Genomic DNA, 18,454 nt, shown 5'->3' with positions numbered 1-18,454 from the left:
CTTTCCAGTTTTACCCTCCAATTAATTTTCAATTATGTCATTAATTCTTGGTGTCTTATTTATTAGCTCACGTTTATAATACTCTAACTTCAAGAGAGAGAAAAATAGTTTTCCTTTTATAAGAGGTTGTGGTTTTTCTTTTATTCATTCCACCATCAACTTTAATTTCATTTTTTTAATAAATACATACCTAATTTTTTTTTTTCATTTGTAAGATCAATGTATTAAATTATATATATATATATATAATTTTTTTTCTTTAATATCAATTTTTTTTTGTTACACACGCATCGCGTGTGCCCGAATGCTTAGTATGAAGAAAACGAGAGATATAAGATAAAATTCAAAAATGAAACTGCATATTTGTGTATATATATAATAAATAATATATATATATATATATATATATAATATAAGAGTTTTTTATGGTGCCCAATACTATATGTCATGGGCATAAAGTGGGCATATAGTGTTGAACACCATAATTGAAATATAATTGATCATAGATAAATGTGACAATTTTTTTTCTTTAGTTTCATTTTCTCGCACTCTTTCTCTACCATGCAGATGAATTGATGTAAATTGTTTCCCAAAATGGGCTCTGTACCACCATACTTGTTGAAAACACAAATCTTCAGATGGGGGGCGCCTGCTAAAACTCGAGTATAAACACACCCTGACACGCGCATCGTACGCATTTCTTTGATTTTCTCCCCGTATATTTGGACGTATGTATATGCATTCCTGCTAGAATTCCCCCCTTTTTTCAAGAAAACGGAAGGGTTGTGGGTAAAAATACACGTAGACACTCTGGTTCTTGCGGAAGTGGAAAGCTTGCTACTTTTTTTCTTGTATTTGGGATGAGGGGTGGTAAAAAACCAAGGAAGGAGAAGTTGATAAAGGAACTAGTTGCTGAGGACTGGTGCTTCGTGTGTAAAGACGGTGGCTCCGTTCGAATCTGCGATTACAAGTCAGTTTCTCTGTCTTTTTTTTTTGGTTCCATTGTATATATATATATATATATATATATATATATGTATATGTGTGTCGATGTGTGTATTCTTTCGCAGTTGATATTGTTGTCAAGAGAATAAAGAAACTTGTTGCTTGCCCATCTAATTTCAAGACTATTTAATGGGATAGTCAGAAATTTTAGTTAGGATTGAAACTAAAATGTTTAAAAGGCTTTGGGTATATCGTTTATGAATACAACTGTTGAAGACAAATAAGTATGATGCATCTCAATGATGTAATTTAGTAATATAATCTCTACTTGTTCATTGAAAATATTTTATCCGTGTTTTGGGTTACAGCAGCACTAATATAATCTTCAAAACTGATTCATTTAAAAATCTTGTGGTAATGTCCAATTTGAGTTGTATTATGCACTTCCTAGTCGTGCCATGTTCATAATGTACTTCTGGCCATTCACTATTTGTCCTGGTATTACACATCATATTAAGTACTTTACATGAGATATTACTCCAAAAGCTTTTGCAAGTATTCAACTAGATGGGAGAGATCAATTTTTGGTTCACGTGGAAGGCTTTGTATCATTTAAAAAGTTATCAGCTCTGCTTGCTCATGCTGTTATCTTAAATAGTTATGGTTAAAAAAAAGAGCTTCTATCTTGAATCAATTATTTTAAAATGCTTTTACTTAACATAAGATCGGTTCTTTATTTGTTATTTTACACTGCTCCAAAGTTGTATCCATTTTGTGAGAAAGGTCTACAGGATAAAAAAACGAAACTTGATATTGTGATTTAAGATATCAGATACTAGAAAAAAAAAGAGAAAAGAAAATGCTGTTTGTGACAAATTGAGGAGCCATCTTGACAATTTATAGATGAATATTTTTATTTAGTATATTTTAAAGGCTGCTGGTGTTGTGCTATGGTCTTAGATGTGTAATATGAAACTAGACCATTCATTTTTTTCCTGTTTTCTAAGTAAATGGCAAAATACTGATAAGCCTATTCCTTTGTCGGACTAAAGAGCACTGTATGCTTTATATGCTTAATCTGCAATTGTTTATAAGGCATGTCACAGTCGGTGAATTTAATCTCCATATTTGTTGGGTTCAAGTTTAGGATATGTGAACATACTACTTATTCATGAGAAATTTGGGAGAATGTTGCTGAATCCTTTTATTGTATGCTTGTACATTGTCTTCAGTGTATGTTCTTTGTGTACTCTGTTCCTATGTCTAGTGTGAGTTAAATTCAAGCTGGATGCTGTACTTTTTGTTTTGACTTCTCATCCTAATCTTATTGTCATTATCACGTATTTTATGTTTCTCTGTTACAAATCAAAATTCAGCATTTTCTTCATACAGCATTTTCAGTGAAAGCATATTTTGTTTCCAGGCAATGTCTAAAATCTTATCATCCTAGCTGCGTGGGGAAGAATGATTCGTTTTTGGATAGTGAAGACCACTGGACTTGCGGTAAATCAACCTCTGTCAACACACTCCACCTCAATGCATATGTATACATATTTCTGGGTAGTGAAATTTGAGCAGGGGCAGTCCAAGAGATAGCCACGTCGGAAGAGAGCCCCTTCCCCAAGACAAATTTTTTTTAAAAAAATTATGTGTAATTTTTCTAAAACGCGAGCTTCGCCCCCACGAAGATCGTTCAGTTTCTCCCTAACTTGCCACCTTGTTCCATGATTCCATCTCATCTACCTGCCAAATTCCTTGATCCATCACTACCTTTAACCTTAAAAAGATTTACGACAGATGTGGCACTCTTATTCACCTCATCTTATTTATCATGAGTTTTAAGGTAGCATTTACTTTGATTGATGGGATTATATTGATAAATAATGTTGTGACTATTAAAGTATTTGCATAGGATGTGGAATAAAAATCGATAAATAATAATATGTTAGATTGGATTGATTAAATTTGCGATTAGGTAGTGAATTACGGTTTTCCTCCTTGACTTTGAATTATATGGATAAATAATAATATTGTTATTATATAAATGGCAAGATTTTGAACTGAGGAATTCAGTTATCGAAACTGTGAGGTTGTCTCCTGTGGATTCTGTATCATCAATCATGCATGTGTATGACTGTGAATCTCTCATGAACTCTGACTGAAACCTTTACTCTTCCTGGTAATGAAACAATTACTCAAAACAATTAATCGTTCTCACTTCGCCTAAAATTTCTGAAAGAATCAGGTTGGATCTTCGTGATGCTCAATCTCTTCTCACATAGCATAATATAAATATAAGTTTATAATTGCCATTTTCGGATGATATTATTACTCGTGATTGAATGCAGTATCCATGCGCATAACCATAAATTTCTTTTGGTGTGGCTTGTTTAGAAGTTCTAATGAAACACTTTCCTATTGAATACGTGAATATCTAAAAATTTCAAAATGTTTTTGGGAATAAAATAACAAGTGATAGGGTGTGTTGGGTATGACGATAGTTGGTGTCTTTACCCAAACACCAATTTTCTTTTGCATGGTAAAGATTTTTATTACTTTGGGATCATATCCATAAAATTTCTTTTAAGGTGGCTCGTTGAGAGGTTTTTATACAATGTTTTCTGTTCGAATAAGTGAATATCATTCAAAATCAAAAGATTGAAAATTTTGTTCAGTGTGTGAAACAAATGAAAGGGAGTTTTTGGGTACCGCTTGAAGTTGGTGCCTTCGATGGTCCAAAAATCACGTTTCATGTGCATGGTAGAGATTTAATAGATTTCTTTTTCAGATTGGCATACTTGCTTCCTGTGCAGCAGATCTGCCTGTCTTCATTGTTACACTTGTGCAAAGGCAGTGTGCAACCACTGTCTTCCTACTGCTGGTTTTTTACAAGTAAAGGGGAAAAAGGGATTCTGCAGTCACTGCCTAAAGCTTGCTGCACTTGTTGAAGAAAACAGGGATTGTGACTCTGATGGGGTATGATTAACAATGAACTGTAAATAAGTTTGCCTAAAAGCCAATGGAAAAGGATTTGGAGATACTACGTTTCTTGAGCTGCCTTATAATTGTGGATTCACTCAGCAAGACTGTAAAGTATGCTGCGGTTGAAATTTGGCTGCATGATAATATGCTAGGTCCTTCAGAGAACCATAAGAAGATATAGTCAAGAAACCTATATTTATTTACCTTCTTTTACGAACCAACAAGCCAATTATATGTCTGAAAATGTAAATTTATTCCACAGCCTCAGCTTCAAGGACAGAGGATGTAAAAAAGATAAGGGGTTGATGAACACTTGTTGTGTCAACAAGCAAGAATATTCACGAGGGGAATTTAAAAGTTCAAAAATTTAGAGGGTGTCGAAATCATTTATCCAATTACATATAACACAGAAAAGGATATGAGTGTAGATAAATTTAAGAGGTAGAAATATACTACTCCTACCTGCTCCGCTCCCATCTGGCTCTGCCAATGATGGTATATCTGGAGTCTGTACCAAGTGCAAGGTTGTAGTTTTCTGTTAAAGAGTAAGCCATATTATCCTTTGAGGTGTTCATCACCTATATGGATCATGAATTAAACTAGAACAGGCTCTCCAAAATTCAGTACTTTCCTTCAAGGATCAAGCTAGAGATTTTCTTTAGTTCATGCCCTTTTGAAGAGTTTCACGTGCTAGGCTTTATACTGTGGGCATTGTTGAAAGAGCATCAGAGAGGTGAAATATTAAATGATTCGTATTTGTCTCAGTTGAGATGATTTTTCGACATCTATGTTCTTTAATATTTCAACCTTATGATTTGCATAATAATGTTATATCGATATTATGAAATTTCCTTCTTGCTTTCCATTATGTGAGCTTATAAACTTATTTCTTATCTTGGAATCCAGATTCATACTCGTATATATATGTGTGCACACAATCTTACACATGAAATGGCGCTGTATTGTTTCCAGGAACAGGTGGATTTTAAAATTCGAGAAACATACGAGGGTTTATTCAAGGAATATTATCTGATTATTAAAGAGAATGAAGGATTGGAACCACACCATATTTATGCTGCAAAAGATCGGGAAAAGGCTAGAAAGAACTATAAATCTGACTTTGGCTCGTTGGAACTTGATGAAGATGATGACGAAGATGAAGAAGAGATCTCCGAGTATGATGGCTCGGATCATGAGAAGACGAGAAAGAGAACACTAAAATCTGCAAAGAAAAGCCACGCAAGACTAAAATCTGCAAAGAAAAGCCACAGAAAATCCAATAAAAAGGAGTTCATCGCTTGGGGTTCGAGAACCCTAATTGAGTTTCTTGGATCAATTGGTAAAAGCATTAGTGAAGTATTAACACAGCGTGATGTGACGGACATTATAAATGGGTATATTTTAGAAAATAAACTCATCCATTCGAAGAATAGAAAAATGGTAGTGTGTGATGAACGATTACAACCTTTATTGGGGAGAAGAATGATTAGTAAGTATAGAATATACGACCTTTTGGAGGATCATTTTACAGAGAACCATGATGAATTGGAGGAGAATGATATGGTATATGACTTAGAGAACACTAAAGAAACAACTTATCCTCTATGCAAACGACAAAGAAAGTTTGACACAGAGATAGAATCGACGAAAAATGAGAGAGAAGTTAGTGTGCCTGAGAGTGTTTTTGCATCTATTAGTGTTCATAATGTGAAACTTGTTTACTTGAAGAGAAGCTTGCTATATGAGCTATTCAAGCACCCTGAGGCATTTGAACAAAAGGTGATAGGATGCTTTGTTCGAGTTAAATCAGACCCATATGATTACTGTGCAAAAAATTCACATCAGCTCATGCAAGTCAAAGGTTTGTTGAGACTCGTGAAACATGATGTTCGATTTTTCAGTTTCTCTAACTCTGATGATATATTGCTTTGTTGTTTTACATATCTTTGAAGGAACAGAGCTATTTAATTCCATTGATCAAGAATCCCGGGTAGAAAACAACTATTGTTTCATTTCTTAATAAAAATAAACAAAATAGGACAATCTATTGCTATTGTGGTTTCTTTATTATTCTGCATTGATTATAATACTGATGGGTCTTTTTGTTAAATGTACATGATTATCTTTCAGTATTTGTTCGCTAGTCTATGTTAAAAACAACACAAGCATGATTAGGAAAAACTCGAAATCATTGAATATCATTGCATACAAACTCTCCTGAAGCATGTTGGAAGCTCATCCCTCTTCCATTGTTTTTTTAAAAATTTACACTCACAAAATAGAAATTATTACCCCTCTCTGCTGCATAATTAACTTTTTGAGTTCAGAACAATTATATAAGTATATTCTTCAGTTTCAACCATAGTACTTTCAGGACTTCTTGCTTATTATTATTTTTAATTTTTGCTTTCAGGCATAAAATCAGTTTCCAATGGTGAAAGCAACACAGAGTTTGTCCTATGTTTTTCTGCTTTTCCAAACGAAGTTCATATAAGTCTGCTTTCAGATACTGATTTTTCAGAGGTGACCAAATATTTTAAAAAATTGCAAAAGGATAAAAAATAATTTGTTGATTGCTAGTGAGGTCTGTGAGCATATAGATGTCCTCAATAAGGCTCCGGCAATACAGATTTTTTTTAAATGTCCAAGTCCATGGAAACTTTTCCAACACCATGTCCAACTGAAACATGACTCTTTGTCCTTCTCAACTTCACAGGAAGAGTGTGCCGATCTGAGACAAAAAACACTTACTGGTTTGCTCATGAAGCCTACAGTGGTAAGCAATTCTATCAGAAGTCAAAAAAACATATCATTGTGACTTAAGAGTACTATATATATCTGATATGATATCATTAGTGATTTAGTCATAGACTCATAGCATATATTCCCACAGTATCTATTTCAAAATACTCTAAACCAATATAATGGGTGATTATTATTCCATCTTAACCTAGGAGTTTTATTTCCTTGGAAAATATTTGCTGGATACAACCGATCTTGTTCACGTAAATCACTTGTGCTGCATTCCCTTCACTGTATTGTTGCTAGTTTAAAATCCAGTAACTTTTATGCCTTGAAAAGATCTTCCTTTGATTCTCATGAAGGAAAAGTTTTTTAGTCCATTGATCAAATAATTTTGATTGTGATAATATCTCAGTTGACACTAGTTGTCCCAAAACCTCGACATCGTGGGAGGTGGCACAATCAATTGTTTTATACTCAATTGTTCGGACAATAGACAACAAAAATCACTCAAGATCAACTTAATAAAATATATGAGGTTTTGTGCTTCTACAGTCTTGAACCTTTAAACTTGGGCTCTGGCACAATTTTGAGACCACTCATCCCAAAAGCTTGAGCGCATGAGAGATGGCACAATCAATGGTTTAATATTTTAGTAAGATTACCAAAGTATTATTCATTCTACCTCAACCTTGAATCCCAATATTTACTTGTGGATATTTGATTCTCTAATGAATTTTTGTTTTGTAAATTATTTAGAATTCATAAATGAAAACACACGTTGATTATAAAGATAAAATGAATTAAAATGTATTATATGTTTGCTTACATGAGATAATTTAATCTACTCAACATTTCCATCGTACCTTAAAAAACCAATCTTGTTTGCATTTTCTTTTACAGGAGGAGCTTCAACAGAAGGCCAGAGTTCTTCATGAGGATTTAACAAAACATGTATTTTTTTATGTTTTTGTCGTTGCCTTGTGTATTCTGTGATAGTTCCATTGTTGGTTGCTTACTACTGAATATCAAATTTTGGTTTACAGCCAACCTAGCGTTTTTTCCCAACTTTGCGAGTACTTTAGACTTGAGATTTTAAAGTTCAACATGCCTTGAGGTGTGATTAGGATGTAATTTTGCATTTTGAAATTACCTATATATTGTGGAGCAACAATTGTCCCCGTTGTCTTACATAGATGTTTGTATGGTACAAAATTTGAAACATGACATATGAGGTGTTCTACAATTTCAATTTTTTGAATTGCAAAGTCACCATTAGTTGTAGCTTTTGATATGGTACAAATTAAACCAATTGTATAATCAGTATCAAAGTCAATATCATGTGTTCAATTTCAATTAATTGTAAATTGAAGCAATTGTTGCAAGTCGATTGTCAGGGAATAATAATTATTCTTGTTCTCTTCCTATGTGCCACAACTATCAGAACATGGAATTTAGACTCTTGTACAGTTTCAAACTTTTAAGTTTGATCACTATCAGCGATAATTTTTGGAACTATTGCAAGCACTTGGTATTAAATTGAAGGTTGTCAAACCAGAACATGGCTTCAAAAGTTAAATTTGCTTGATGTTGTCACTACTTTTGCGATTTACTAATTAGAACCGTAAATTTTTTTTAGGTCAGTAAGATTTTAGGTTATGTCTCATTACTTTGTGGCAATCTAATTTACTTGAAAATAATGCAGTGGATCAATAAAGAGCTGGCCTTGCTGCAAAAACTCATTGACCGAGCCAATGAGAAAGGACAGAGACGGGAATATCCTTTTCCGATGTACATGTGTACAGAAAACTAGCTTACAATATATTCATGAACTATTGTTATGCATCTATTTACCTTTCCCATTTAAGTTGTTTTTTTAGTAAGTTAGAAACATTAACATTTTTTTTTCAACATGCATCATAACGAAATAAAATACTTTCAATTTACATTCGAAAGAGTTAGGGTCTTGATTAAAAATTTCTGAGGTGACCTTTATGTTGTGTGGTCCTAACTCCCATAGTGTTACGCTTTTCGAATACTTGGAGAAGAGAAAGAGGCTGCAGACTCCATCAGAACAGGCTCATTTACTTGAAACTTTTCCTATAGTGAGTCCAGAAATATCTGAGCTATCACCCAATTCTGAAAATAGCGTAGATGATGTGAAAAATGATGACAACTCAATCATCCAGACTGCTTCTTCTGTTCCTAGTGATAGATGGAAAGAAAATGGAATATCAGGTATTTTGTATGATCGAGGTTCATGCTATCTGAGTCATGAGCGGTCTTAGCTTTTATGAGACAAGACCACCAAGATCATCTTGGTTAATTTATTTATTTATTTTTTACAGCGGAGAAGGGTCGTCGTGGTCATGGATATTATCCAGAGACAAAGGAATCCCTTCTTACAAAATCAGGCTCGGGAGAATCTCAATGCATTTCCATACCGGACAATGAATTTAAGCCTTTGAACCCTGCTTCTGAAGAGAAAGGGGATAGATTCGAGACATGTCATTTTGGCGAAGATTCACATATGTCCTCTGAAAAGACATGGTATGAGCAGACGGGAAGGAAAAGTCAAGATCCTTCAACATTTGAGGTTGAGTTTAGCGATGCTGAAAATGACAATTGTTGCCAGGTAAATGATCTTATTCCTGTAAGAAAAGGCCAAGAATCTACACCGGTTGGTGTGATTGAGTTGTTTAGTGATGATGAAAATGCCAATGATGATAAGGCAAACTCTGATCATGAAGATCTATCACAACATATTCCTGGCCAAAATGACAAGCTGGAAACCTATTCTATGCCTAGTATACCCTCTAAAGAGACACAATACGAACCCACAACAAGAAAAAACCAAGAGTCTACGCAAATTGAGGCTATCGAGTTACTGAGCGATGATGAAAGTGGCAATGAAAGTAAAGCCAATTCTGTTCCTGAGGATAAAAAATTCAACAACCTGGGAAGCAATACATGGCTTATCCTTGGTCCAAACGGTGAGCGAGACACGTGTTCTACCCACATGCTGAAACGTTGGAGCGAGATCAGTCCCTGTGCATTTAAATTCAAGGTTTGGAAGGAAGAGCAAAGTGAAGAGGATGCTATATGGTTAGGGGACGCGATCAAATTCGCCTTTCCGAAGCAGTAGTAGTGCTACATCGATTACTTCAAATCTTGCTACACTTTTTGTTTCGTTTATATGTAAAGAACTGACGCTGCCCTGAAGCACAGGGCAGTCAATATGAATAGAGAAAAGTGTTTTGAATGTATAGCTCCATCCATAGCCAGTAGTGGATTCATGAGTTCAACATGGGAATTGTGAAATTGAAGTCTAAAAAATTTTGGGGACCAAATTGGTTACGCATGATGCATCAAGATATACAAGTTTATGTAAAATCTTACATTACATTTAGATGGAAGGATTTGGACGCGAGAAAATAATTTGGTGGAGGATTTTAAATTACTCAGTTTTATGAAAATTTGAAATAAATTGCATGAGTTAATAAACGAGTAAAAAATATAAAGTGATGGATTAAAACTTATGGATTTCGAGAGTACTGATGAAAGATGGATGGATTTGTTATTATTGGCATGAATAACGTGATCAATCAGTTCGATATATATCTTACAATTTTAAGGATTGAGGTTAAAAAAATAATATTGTGTGGTTAAAAATATTTGTTATTGATTATTGTTGTAATGCATACCAGTATATCTTATCCATCAATTGTGTTATAACAAATTGCTCTATTATTTTTGTTACAATACAATGAGTATTTGTTTATAAAATAAGTGATTTTTCTTTAGAAATGATCTAATAATAAAAGTGAAAAGACGGAGACTTCAACCTTAGCCATTGGACTAAAAGGCCTCATCGGCAAAGGCAGTGAATTTCTTTCAATCATTAACGATAATTTTTTAACCTTTGGCTAGTCTAACCGTCAATAATTCATTTCAAAACCTGTTTAGATGCGATATATAGAACATTCGAAATTATAGATGTTGATTTAAGAGAGTGAAGCCAACAAGATTTGCTTTAAACAAAAATTTATATTTAGCCAATTAGTCTTTAAAATTTAATCGACTTCACAGATGACTCTAAAGTCGTCAATTTAAGTTGGATCCATCGGATTAGCACGTTTCGCCAAACAATTTAAGCGAGTTGGATTGAAAGTTTATCAACTTATTTAAAAACGGGTCTAAACGAGCCAACCCACGCTGGTGTCACGGGTCAAGGAAATGATAAGTTGAGAAGGGATTTTTTAAATTTTTTGTGCATTATGGTGATATATGTATTTTGTAGTGAATTTTTTTTTTTGTCTAAAATGTACTTAGTGTGAAATCAACATAAGTTAGGAATTTCATTGAGATTAATGATAGGTTAATTATAAAAAATTTCTATGCTATTTATTTATTGAGTAATGCTACATGTATAACCAAATTTGTACATCATTCATCAATTTGTACAACACAAAAAAATCAATACAAAAATTTCATTTATCAAAATCTCATGATACATTGAATTTAAAATATCGTGATATAATAGCAAAATCTCACGATATATTTGTTATAAATATCGTTGTACACTATATATGTTGTACCTCTAGCATTATTCTTATTTATTTGTATTTTTTTGGTAAACCAATCCGTCTAACCCACGATCCACGATGGCTTGGGTTGGGAATTTTCCAGGAAGGCCGGTAGCCCATGCATCGACTAATCTGACAGCTCTCATAGGAACAAATTAAAAAAAAAAACTTATTCTACCAAATCACATTTGTCGGTAGGAATTCAAAAGGATTTAGCATCTTTAATTGTTTGTGTACGTGTATATATATATATATATATATATATATATATATATATATATATAAATGCTTAGCTGTCCAACCATGTTTTTCCACTTGGTTCGCGACTACTAAAACCCGTTAGTGAGTTTTAGTGGTTTTTGTTTTGTTTTGTTTTGTTTTTTTTTTTTGCATCACTAAAACTCACTACCGGGTTTTAGGGGTCGCACCAAGTGGGGAAACATGGTTGGGCAGCTGAAAATTACTCTCTATATATATATATATATATATATATATATATATATATATATATATACACACATATATAAAACTGCAAATTTGATCATGTATGTTTGTCACTTTGCGATTTTGGTCATCTCTGTTTTCATATTTCAGATGTAGTCCTGCATGTTCCGATTTTTGGATATTTCGATCTTTTTTATTCGAAAATGCTTACGTGGCACTGTACACGTCAACTTCACATCAGCACTGAATTGGTGCCACATCAGCGCCACGTCGAAAAAAGGACTAAAATTGCCAAAAAAATAAAGATAGCGGACTAAAACTGAAATCTGAAAATATAAAGAACTGAAATAGCAAAGTGACAAACATACAAGACCAAAAAAATAATTTTTCCTATATATATAGTTTAGTTTAAACTACCTTAACGTATCTTCTTAACAGAAGATGTAACAACTCAACCCTATAATATCCCTTCTAGGTTTTTTGTCCTCTCTACGAAGAAACCCTAATTAATATCTGAGATGGACTCAGATGAGATTGCAAACAGACTCGAGGAGATCAAGTTGCTGAGCAGTAAACATGCAAGCCCGAAACTCACAATCGACAGTGATTTGATGGAGAAAGGCATCGAGAGATTGGCCCTCTGCCTCATAGCCAAAGTTTTCTCGTCTCGACTCGTTAACAGAGCCACGTTTGCACAACATATGCCCAAGATAATCCAACCCACCAAGCTCATCCAGATCCAAACACTGGGTCAGAACTTGTTTCTTTGTCGATTCACGAGTACCACTGATCGGACAAGGGCACTCGACGACGGGTCGTGGCATCTTTTCAACAATCTACTGAGTTTTAAGGAAGTCCGCGGTACCCAAAACCCCGGCGACGTGGACTTCGGATCGCTGGCGTTCTGGATCCAATGCCATAACATGCCACTGGCTTTCATGATGACGGAGATCGTGGAAAAGATCGGACATCGACTGGGACGCGTGATTGAAGTGGATAAAGGCGAAGGGGACACGATCCTCGGGCGGTTCGCTAGGGTTCGTGTTGAGATGGATATTACAAACCCTCTCCCCAGCTTTTTGCAAGTCGGCTCACACCTAGATCAGGGGAATGATCCGTTTACCGTACTGCTCACATATGAGAGGCTACCGGAGTTTTGCTATGCTTGCGGGCGTGTAGGGCATTCCCATGGCGAGTGTGAAGACGTGGTGGCGGATAAGAAAAAACTGAAATATGGGGCATGGTTGAAGGCAGCATATCATTTTGGGAATCGAAAACAGAAACCGACAGCGGTGCCGAATAGTATTGATCCGTCTGAGGAAGCACGGAATGATCCGCCGGAGGGGAACAAAGATGATTTTGAAGGAAGTCCGGTGATAAGTCCAGTCGTAGGGGAAGAGTGGTGACCTCTCCGTTACAAAACAAGGCAAGTGAGGCCTATCATGCCATGCAAGGGCTAACAGCTGGGACATCTCAGCTTCTGGAAAATTGTCGCTCCGATCAACCCTGCCGAGTCCACGCAAATGGAAACGGAGAGCAAGAGGAGAACACTCTGGTGATAGGGGATGTGCCAAATGATAATGAGCATCACACAATATAGAGCATGCATTGGAACAATTTTTTTTTAAAAAAAAATCTTGTTCTACCAATTCACATTATTGGTAGGAATTTAAAGTATTAGCATTTGTTTGAGTTTGTATAAAATGAAAATTTCATGAACCATATGATTGAGAATTCATTGATTTGCCCCTCGAATGCTAAGTTGAGTGTTTGGATCCATGAATTTCATATCAATTGATTTGAAATACATTTAAATGTATTTTTGTTGCTAAGATCTAGAAGTAAGTCCATAAACTTTAAATCCACATCTTACTGGTATTTCATGTCAATTATGATGCGTTTCAAGTTTAGCCAACAACGATGTCATTCGAAATCTATTATATTTTGTATTACTAATGTGTAAAGTGTAAAGAATTAAGGTGTGAAGTTAAGAGTTGATTTATTGTGTCATTAATCAAAATCCATGAATTTTTCACATGGAGTTTTGTCCCATAGAAGGTATATTTATATAGTATTACGTGTTTTATATTACTATCGTTATTATTATTGAGTTAATTTTTCAGTTTGTTAATTAATTTGAGAAGTAGAATTTGTATTTGATTTGTTGATGTGTAGAGGTTTCTGATTTCGTTTGTTCTGATTCCTTCAAGCGGTTCTCTCATATTCACACAATATATCATTTATCATGACACCAATATCTCGATGTGTGGGCCATGCATGCATGGATTCGACCCTGATAGGATCGGTTACGGTGTGAAGAGGGGGTGAATACACATTTTAAAAAATTTGAGCTAAAATATTTCGGTTCTTGAAATATTGAACACCGATGAATTAAATCGAGTTTGATTTTCAAACCAAGCGGAAGATACTCAAAATAATCTTCGTAGAAACCGATTAAATATTTTGTAAATCATTTGAAGAAGATGCAAGTTGAAATGATGAAAACAGTTTGGTTGAAGCATTTTATCTAACAATTTGAATGCAATATTTTGATATATGAAGAACACATAAAATGCTTCAACAATGCATCTAAAAAACAGTAGCAATAAGAAGTAAATGCAATAAAGAAGTAGACATGAATTTTTTTTATGGATGTTCGGAGCTCAATCTTCTACGTCACCCCTTCTTCCTCCTCGGAAGAATCCACTAGAAGACTTTGATTTATGCAACTCATTTGTACAAACACACTCCAGTTTAGGACTTACCCACTAAACAAGAACTCCTAGCACAATCGATTGTAGGCTGCAACTTCACAATCCGCATGATGTTTAACGTCTCTTATGTCAAGACTACAAACACAATGAATCTCACTCAACTTGTTAGTGATTTGCGATCAATCCGAACAATCAATTTGATGTATATTCCTATCAATGCCGCAACAAGAACCAATAATATGCAATGAACGGAACACAAATAAATTATGCAATGAATCAAAGTAAGAACAAGAGATTTATTGTGGTTTGGGTCACAAGATCCTACATCCACTTTGGCACTAGAGATCGAGTTCAGAGTTTCTGTGTTTTACACCATTACATCCTCTAAATGAATGAATGAATGAATACAACAGGAAAAACGAAGAAAAAATGAGAATCCACAAGATTAATATGTAATCTAATCTATTATGCACCTCAAGGAGATTGATCCCTTTACCAGCATCCTAAATGCCCCTTTATATCGAGCCTCTTCCTTCTTGCTTCCATGCATAACCGCAGATGCAACCAAGTTGGTTAGTTGTTGTATCAGTTACAACTCCATGCAATGATCACCTACATGCACCTATTCGATCCTTCCCATGCTCTCCATTGTATTCACACAACCAATACCTTATGGTGATTAGGCAATCTGTACATTGCGAAATTTGTGCCCGCAAGTGCACGGTGTCAAGTTTTAATAAAGTGATGAATAGAGTATCGTTCCCACGAGGAGTAAAATTGATAATTATTAAGTACTTGTAATTAGAATAGTCTAAACTTTATTTAGAAAATCAATATTTGAGATGCTTGCAGAAAAGTAAAATAAACAAAGAATTTCAGCCAGCGCGCACACAACTTCAACGAAATATCAATCGGAGGAAAAATGGTCTAGAGGTTTTGATTTCACCTGGTTTCGACAACAACAACTTCTAATTAAATTATTTTCATGAATTCTATTCAATTAATAGCCTAGAACACTTAATTATATTATTTTCCTCTCCCGAGCAACAAATAATATGTATCAATTAAGATTCAATTCCAATATCCCTATTAAAAATCTAGTCTTAGTGATATGTGAAAAACGATGTTCTTCCTAAGGCTCCATTAACGCTATATACTATCCCGAGCTATATAAACAATTAACGGTGTAATTTCTATTAGTCTTATTCAAAATCCCCTCTCCCGAGTGCCAGATTCCAAATAAATATAACAAATCAATTATTGATCAAGTAATTGAAAAAATAATCAATTCTAGAAAAACAATTAATCTACTAGAATTCAATCCAAAAATATAAAAAAGTTGTAGAAGTGTCTACATCAGGTTTCATCTAACCTCTAGACTCTAAAAATTTAGTTCATAATCAAAATATTGCAAAAACAATTCATGTTCATGAAACTAGACATAAAATCAAAGTTTAATGAGAAAAGATAAAGAAAACAAATCCAAAGATGCGATGCCGTGTCTGGATAACGCGATCTTCTTCCTTGTTCCAGATTTTCTCTTCAGGTTTGCGCAGATTTTTCCTTCAAGTTTCTCTCTCGATCGTGCGTGTGATTCTCCTTCGATGTGCGGCTGCTTCCCCCTCTTAAGTGCTCTTGAAAGTTCCTTTTATATGTGCTCCAAATCCAATAAATAAAAGCCCAAGAAGATCCATAAGTTTCCTTCCCGAAAAATTAAAAAAATTGAATTTTGCGATGGCGCGGGCGCGCTTGAGAAGAGGGGCGCCCGCACATATGATTTTGTCCTCCTTTTCTTCAAAATTGATCAGACGGCGTGCCCGCGCATGTAGATAGGCGCGCCCGCACACAGCTTTTGGGTCTGAAATTCTGCATCGCGCGACAATTTTTAAAAAATCATATCTCACAATCTAACCGTCGGACTGAGCTGAATTTTGACAGCAGCTTCAAAACATCCTAAAATTTATTATGAATAGTGAAGATCGGATTTGGATTTCTCAATATTTTCCAGTAATTTTCTGAAGTTGATATCCCATAATGCATCATTCCGCATCTTCTTGCTACTTTTGCGCTAATCCTTGTATCTCACAAAAACAACAACTAATACACATAATATCCACTCGATACATCACAAAAGTCAATTAAGTGCATAAATTGCACTTATCACAATCCAACTTCTCAAATCTCCACCTTGGATTTCCTACGAACCTTGGACTTCCAAACCAGCAGCTAAGGAACTCCTTGAAGTTCTCCAACACAGATCTTGTTCAAACAATGTTGGAACTTCACGCTTAGGACATGCTTTTTAAGCATATCAGCAGGGTTGTCTTCAGTGGAAATCTTCTCTATTACCACCTTTCCATGCTCCACCAAATCCCTAATGAAATGCAATCTGATGTCTATATGCTTAATCCTCTCATGATGCATGGGGTTTTGGTTCAAATGCAAAGCACTCTAGCTATCCGTATAGATCACAACTTCTGCCTTTTCTCTCAATAGCTCTGTCAAAATTCCCTTAAGCCACATCCCTTTCTCTTTGCTGCTTCTGTGATGGCAAAATATTCAGCCTCTGTTGTGGACAATGCTACTATATATGGCTTTCAGAGTTGCCTTCTAACTAATCATATATCCATTATAAATTTATAAGTGAATGTGTAACCACTTAATGACCTTCTCATATAAAGGTCACCAGCATAATCAACATCCACATATCCTACCAACCCTCTTTTGTTGTTCTGAATATTTCCATACACCAATCCAGTAGTTTTACTACCATTCAAATACCTTAAAATCCATTTTACCGCCTCGCAGTGAGCTTTACCAGGCTTTTCCTTGAATCTACTGACCAAGCTATGCAAGGTTTGGCCTAGTACAGACCATGACATACATCAAGCTTCCAGTAGCATTCGAGTAAGGTACATTTTCCATGTATGATTGTTCCTCAAGCCCCTTTGGACATTGCTCAACATATAGCTTAAAATGTGCAGCCAAAGGTGTCATGAGCCCTTTGAACTCATTCATTCCAAACTTGGCCACAACCTTATAGAGGTAATCTAATTGTGAGATGTATAATAGTCTCTTGCTTCTGTCCCTCTTTATTTGCATACCAAGTATCCTTTGTGTAGGACCAAGATCCTTCATTTCAAATTTTGCTTTGGGTTTATCTTTAATCTGCTTCACAATTTCACTCATACTCTCACATATATACCATGAGCATATCATCAAATAAAGTAGGAGATAGATGGTGCAGCAACCTGGATTAATCTTGTACTTGTAGCACACACAGCTTTCATATTCACTTCTCTTGAATGAGTTGCAAATCATGAAGCTAACAAAATGCTTGTACCACTGTCTTGAAGATTGTTTCAAACCATATATGGATTTTTATAGCAGACACACCTTGGATTCATGGCCTGACATCTCAAAACCTTCAGGCTGCCTCATGAAAATAGTCTTATCCAAACTCCATGTAAGAAAGCAGTTCTTACATCCATTTGTTCCAGCTTCAGGTTCAAGTTTGCTGTCAATGCCAAAAGGATTTTAATGTACGTGTTTGACAACAGGTGAGAATACTTCATTGAAGTCTATTCACTCCTTTTGGGTGAACCCTTTTGCCACCAGTCTAGCCTTGTATCTGGTGCTTTCAACCCCTGGAATGCCTTCTTTGATCTTGAATATCCATTTGCTTCCCACTATTTTTCTGTTCTTAGAGAGCTCCACTAGTTTCCATGTATCATTTTTCTTAAGTGAACTAATTTCTTCCAACATAGCTTTTTTCCATTTCTCCCTATGCTGGCAATTCATTGCTTTTTTATAGGTGTTTGGTTCACTGTCACTAAGGCTCTCTGATATATTTAGAGCATATGCTATCAAATCCGCATAGCCATATCTATAAGGTGGCCTGTTTGATCTGTCTTCTAACCCTATCCTTGGCAATTGTGTAATCTCTCAAATCAGGCTCCTGTCCTGGATGGCAAATACATAGAGAATGAATTGGAACAAATTTTTTTTTTTAAAAAAATCTTGTTGTATCGATTGATCACA

At 35.0% G+C, this 18,454-nt stretch overlaps 2 protein-coding genes across 2 annotated transcripts; both read left to right on the top strand.

The window, feature by feature from the left end:
* The first annotated feature begins 576 nt into the window (after positions 1-576).
* Positions 577-9,990, top strand: LOC140864603 (zinc finger CCCH domain-containing protein 19-like). Its single transcript, XM_073268883.1, has 10 exons — positions 577-970; positions 2,369-2,448; positions 3,734-3,921; positions 4,900-5,788; positions 6,341-6,450; positions 6,644-6,703; positions 7,573-7,623; positions 8,375-8,445; positions 8,696-8,907; positions 9,018-9,990. Exons 1-10 carry the CDS (start codon positions 861-863, stop codon positions 9,812-9,814), a joined length of 2,568 nt encoding a protein of 855 aa, XP_073124984.1. The 5' UTR covers positions 577-860; the 3' UTR covers positions 9,815-9,990.
* A 2,227-nt stretch (positions 9,991-12,217) lies between these two features.
* On the top strand, positions 12,218-13,105 carry LOC140860558 (uncharacterized). The gene has a single exon (XM_073263562.1). It carries the CDS (start codon positions 12,218-12,220, stop codon positions 13,103-13,105), a length of 888 nt encoding a protein of 295 aa, XP_073119663.1.
* The last annotated feature ends 5,349 nt before the right edge of the window (positions 13,106-18,454 follow it).

The sequence above is a fragment of the Henckelia pumila genome, chromosome 4, assembly GCF_033568475.1.
Source record: "Henckelia pumila isolate YLH828 chromosome 4, ASM3356847v2, whole genome shotgun sequence".
Taxonomy (NCBI): Eukaryota; Viridiplantae; Streptophyta; class Magnoliopsida; order Lamiales; family Gesneriaceae; genus Henckelia; species Henckelia pumila.
The sequence above is the reverse complement of the archived record's forward strand: the minus strand, read 5'-3'. Positions and strand labels throughout refer to the sequence as shown.